The sequence below is a fragment of the Chaetura pelagica genome, unplaced genomic scaffold (genome assembly GCF_000747805.2).
Source record: "Chaetura pelagica isolate M959 unplaced genomic scaffold, ChaPel_1.0 scaffold52, whole genome shotgun sequence".
Lineage (NCBI taxonomy): Eukaryota > Metazoa > Chordata > Aves > Apodiformes > Apodidae > Chaetura > Chaetura pelagica.
Genome location: NW_009952486.1, coordinates 812,577 through 818,293, shown reverse-complemented (window position 1 = coordinate 818,293; position 5,717 = coordinate 812,577). Strand labels below are relative to the sequence as shown.

At 41.4% G+C, this 5,717-nt stretch overlaps 2 protein-coding genes across 2 annotated transcripts in view; one reads left to right on the top strand and one right to left on the bottom strand.

The window, feature by feature from the left end:
* SYN2 (synapsin II) overlaps positions 1-5,717 on the bottom strand; it is a 140,022-nt gene that overhangs the window by 81,986 nt on the left and 52,319 nt on the right. The gene's annotated exons all lie outside the window — the stretch shown is intronic.
* The window catches only part of TIMP4 (TIMP metallopeptidase inhibitor 4), a 25,984-nt gene that overhangs the window by 19,554 nt on the left and 713 nt on the right, over positions 1-5,717 (top strand). Inside the window, exons 3-4 of the mRNA XM_010008851.1 lie at positions 4,155-4,269; positions 4,899-5,023. Coding sequence (XP_010007153.1) covers positions 4,155-4,269; positions 4,899-5,023 — 240 coding nt within the window. The remainder of the gene's footprint in view (positions 1-4,154; positions 4,270-4,898; positions 5,024-5,717) is intronic.

Here is a 5,717-nt window from a genome sequence, read left to right as displayed (position 1 = left end):
GGTTCCCTGCTCATGGCAGGGGGGTTGGAACTTGATGATCTTTAAGGTCCCTTCCAACCTTAATGATTCCATGATTCTATGACTGGCCATACCAGAAAGGTTTACATGCTAATAAATTATGCTCTACATTATTACATACAAGGTAGACTAAAGACAAATGGGTCATAATAGTCCCACCCTTCAAATTCTTTCTCCTGCCCAGAAGAGAGTTAAGAGGAGGCAGGAGCTGAGCGGAGACTCCCCCACTGGCACACAGCTGCTCAGCTGTGCTGGGACCCAGCTCCCAGCTCCACAGCTCTAACAGACCCAGTGAAAGAATTTTTGTTTGAAATCTCTGCAACACAGAGTGGGCGAGTGAACAGGAGCTTCTGTGAAGTGCAACTCTGGTGTGGGATGGCTCATAACCTCAGCGTGGCACTGAAGTAAAGCCACACAGCAACTCAGTCTGCTGCTGGGAGATTGTGCAGGAACTGCCAAAGAGTGATGTAACCTGTTACATTCTAAGCATATCATGCAGAGGTGGCAGACGAGCAAAAACTAAACAGGACTGGGGATACTGAAAAATTACTGAGCAATACTCACTTTTAAATTAACAGAAGCTTAATAGGAAAGTGTTATGGATTGCACTGTAAAGTCTGCATCAAGTTACAGAAGTAGAGTAAGGAATTTTAAATTGCTCCTGCTTGTAAACATTGGGTAAGTGTAAAGTAAGCAGTTAAAATAACGTACAGTACCCCGGAGGAGTGGGGCAATTCATAGATTAACATGACAGAAAAAGCTTGTCAGAGGTCTTCACTCTCAGCCTCACAGACCTGGGTCCTCCTTGTGTATCTCAGTTTCCTCAAAAACTTGGCTGATCAGAGCAATAAACTGGTGACACTATTTCCTACCCTCTCCCTCAGATGATAACATTTAAAAGCATCTAAATCATAACTATATGTCCAGTGGTAGAATCCTCTCTTGTTGCTATTACAGTCTTTCTGCTCTGGTGTGCTTGCAGCCTGATTGCCCACCCTGTAACCATAATGACCTGAAGTGATGATCCACTGAATGGTCCTTGTGATATCAGGTGGCCCTGAGCACATGTTTCCAGCCAACCCTGGGCATAAACACTTCCAGGGTTGGGGGATATGCTAAGAATTCACTTTATATAACATGGAAAGTAAGAACTAACTCCTTAATACCTCTTTGCAGCTGTATGACCTACCTAGCTAAAACATTATTTTCAACTCAGTTTTGATGTTTTTGAGGCCACACACACATTCACACTCTCCTCAGCAATTCTTCTCCCTTCTAGGAAAAGGAACATAGACCCTACACTTTACTACACCTGTAAATTCAGCCAAATGCTTCTGTCTCTCTTGTACATGTAACATTAGTGTGACTGGTTTATACTACACCTGTCACAAAAACTAGATTTCTGTTCTTTTTAATTCAATGCAGTATTAAAACATTGGTATTTTTGGACAGAAATATTATATATGACTTTGTTTTTCATTTTCAGAAATTAGAAAAACTGAATCATGATGGCATTTGTTCATTTTCTATATATATGGCCTGTTAAGAAGCCATCTATTTTTTCTTTTATTGTAATATTTACAGTGAGATACTAAGGACAGAAGAAAATACATGATTGATATGCAATTGAGTATTTATCTTCATAGTATTATTGTTATTGACTTGGTCATCACACTTACTCTGAGAAGCCATCTAAATATTAAGAGTGCCATTTTGTGACACTTTGTTCAACATTATCAGAGTAGGAATATAAGGCCCAAGTTATTACTGTCATATGTGACCTCCACACATTTTACCAAATTAAACTAGTATAAGCAAAATTGTCAAGTACTTTCCACACAAGCTGCCTGGATGGAAACCCACTGAAAATATGAGACTTCTTTTAAAGGAGGGTGAGGTCTCCTCATAGTGGGCAGAAGAGGAGGTGTTTGAGCTAAACACAATGGTACCTACACTTGGAATGACACATGCAGTTTTAAAGCCAAGTATCAGTCACTACATAAAGCTAAGAAGAGAAGCCATGACACAGTTGAAAAGGCTGAGACAACATGAAAGATGGAAGAGTGTCATTATTAGAACAGGAACATGCCTAAGACACTGAAAGTATTACAGACAGTCTTAAAAGAAAGTATTTTAAAGTCTTATAGCAACAGCCATGTACTCTCTGATCCTTGGTTATTTTTCTCAGCAAGACAGGGACAGTGAACAGACTTTAGTAACAGTCTCACACCTCTCTGTTCTCCCAAATCCTCACCCTATTTTCCTACCTCAGTAAAGCTCTACCAGAACCCCAAATGTAAATCTGGGGAATTTGATCCAGCCATCTTATCCCTTCACAGAGATAGTATGAACACTTCTAGCAGAGGAAAGAATATGATTGAGAAGATAAAATATGATTTACTGAATTAAACAGAATGTTACAATCTTTACAAATAATTTAACAGATACAGATTAACAGGTCAAAACCAGAGGTAGGCCAGAGCTGTAATTTAAAAAAATCTTCAACCAACCAAACAAGAAAATCCCCCCAAAACAAACACCACACTCATTTAAATATTAACTAGATCACCATTATAAGTTGCTGTGAATATTAATCTATTTTTGAGTAGCTAAATCCGTTTGTATTGCCTGTATGATGCCTCTTAAGTTAATTTATATAAAGTGAGGAGACATTAAAAGGAAAGTTGTACCCTACTCTACATTGTGGCCAAATCAGAGGTTTCTGACTGTGGGGAGAACTCCAGACAGAGGATGCTCAATAGGTCATGTTGTTACTGTGTCTGGTACCCACACCCTGGGTAAGGCAGAGCTGAGGGTACCAGCAGCCAAGGATCCAGGTTCCAAAGACATCAGGAAATCAAATGGCTCATAGTAGGAGCAAGGAAGGCCCCAACTGAGGTGCTGGGTCAGCAACCAGGCAGATCCTCTGCAATACACGGACAGCCTGCTCTGCCTCCATCTTACAACTTCCAGAGTGGCCAGACACACAAGGTTGCTTTTATCTAAGAAAATTAGACACATGTTCATCGTCATTATACAGATTTTCTATTATTTCCACTGCTGCTTTATGCAGGATACTGATTTGGTTTAGGCTTGGTGTGTTTGTTTCTTCTACTAAGTATTTCAAATTCACATCTAATATTTTTGGACCAGAAGCCTGATGACAACACCTTTGGCTTTTTTTATTCAATAAACAAGGCCTCAGAAAAATCACCATATTACAGTGAATTTTCTAGTGCCCTGTACTATTTAAATCTCCTGAGAGGACTCAAGTGACATGAACACACATTTCAGTGAGGCCAGCTGGAGCAGGGAGAGCCCACCCTGGGGAGCTGTGAGCCCCATGCTGTCCCACAGCTGTCAGCACGCAGCACCACATCCCTGAGCAGGGCCCCGGGGAGCCAGGGTTTGGTTATGTCATACTAGGTGATGACAGGCATCCTGAGGTTCACCAGCATCTCACAGTTCCTTGGTTTGATCTGTCAATAGCTTGCTTTAAGCATCATTTTCATAGCTGGAAGCAGCCCATCTGAAGGCTGCTCAGGCTTTGGGCCTCCACCCACCCTTGTCAGGGCTGCAGCCTCTTGTTCTGAGAGCTGGATCCCATTCCCAACATTTATTGGAGAAAGTTGCACTGGGCAAAACTCTAGATGTGGAAAAGCAGCTTGCTTTAGTGAGAGAATACAAGAACAATGCTCAGCACACTTCATGCCCTTGAAGATACACACCCTTACACTCCTCGAGATCAAATTTCCCACATTAATTTATGAAGAAATTTCTGCCTCTTTCAGTGATGAGGTGAATGGTGGGTCTGCATCAGCCCTTAGATGGAAGATGCCAGTTGAATATAACTTGAAGAGAAAGCTTTAAAGAGCTTTATTAAAACCACTGAAAAAACACAGTTTAAAACCTATAATTAAAAAAAAAAAAAAAAAAAAAAAAGAAAAAGAGAGAGAGACCTGATTTCCTTATAAAAATGATGGAAAGGATCTCTTTTTTGGCATTTTCTCATATTAAGTTCAGACTACAGAGCCTTTTTTAAAGAGATGCACCATATACTTCTTTCAGCTGTCACTTGCAACTGTTTTTTCATGATCGTTTGCCACTACTGACTTTCTGTTTCTGATAACTTTCAGATGTTTAAAGGATTTGAAAAGGTCAAGGATGTCCAGTATGTCTACACCCCCTTTGATTCGTCACTCTGTGGAGTGAAGCTAGATGCTAACAACAAAAAACAGTATCTTTTGACAGGTAAAAAACGTCACAAAACTAATGTACCTACAAAACCAAAAGTAACTGCTTAAAATTGACTTTGCACAAATATGCCAACCTTTGTTAAACAAGTGTACTAAATGATACAAACACAATGCAATGTACAAGCTGTGTAAAGCTGTAATTATACCCTGATATTACGTGTTCTCCATCCTCCACCCAACGATCTTAAAGCAGCTTCAAAGGAAGTTGCAGTCAGTAGCCATATAATTAGTAAATAGGAAGTATGTCATTAGTATTGAAACCCAGCAGTGCTGATTTTCCCAGGAAGGCAAACATATTTAATGACACACCACCTGCCTCCGTGTGTGCAGATATGGGGCTCTAAGCAATTACAGATTTTTCCAGAGTCCTGAAATCTAGTTTAAGATCCTATTGCATTTGTATCCAAGCCTTGCTGGCAGATTATCAATACCTTCTGAAAAATACCCTTCTCCAGTCTTTAGCATTTATCCAGCTTGCAATCAGCAGAATAGTTCTCTCAGTTACAATTTACCCTTCTTGAAAAGAGTGTGAAACGTGACTCATCTAGGACAATTCAAATATTCTTGCTATTTAGAAAACAGTTTTATTTGCTTGCCTTATTTTTCTTATTTTCCATGCTGTAGGCCAAATCTTAAGTGATGGTAAAGTTCACATCCATTTATGCAACTACATTGAACCATGGGATGATTTATCCTTGTCTCAAAAGAAGAGCCTCAATCAGAGATATCAGATGGGCTGCGGCTGCAAGGTGAGTACAGAGGGAAACGCTGTCTCATGGTGGGGCAGTGATGGGGTTTTTATACACTGTGTATTTCGTGTTGGTGGAGGATGAATAGTTAAAAGAACTGGAGAGTTGAGCGGCGAGAAACTTGATGAAATTCAACAAGGGCAAGTGTAGAGTCTTGCATCTGGGGAAGAACAACCCCATGGACCAGTCCAGGTTGGGGGCTGAGCTGCTAGAGAGCAGGGTAGGAGAAAGGGACCTGGGGGTCCTGGTGGGCAGGAGGATGCCCATGAGCCAGCAATGTGCCCTTGTGGCCAAGAAGGCCAATGGCATCCTGGGGTGCATTAGAAAGGGGGTGGTTAGTAGGTCAAGAGAGGTTCTCCTCCCCCTCTATTCTGCCTTGGTGAGGCCACATCTGGAATATTGTGTCCAGTTCTGGGCCCCTCAGTTCCAGAAGGACAGGGAACTGCTGGAAAGAGTCCAGGGCAGAGCCACAAAGATGATTAAGGGAGTAGAACATCTCCCTGATGAGGAAAGGCTGAGGGAGCTGGGTCTTTTGAGCTTGGAGAAGAGGAGACTGAGGGGTGACCTCATCAGTGGTCACAAATATGTAAAGGGTGAGTGTCAGGAAGATGGAGTTAAGCTTTTTTCAGTGATGACCAGTGATAGGACAAGGGGCAGTGGGTGCAAACTGGAGCACAGGAGGTTCCATGTGAAT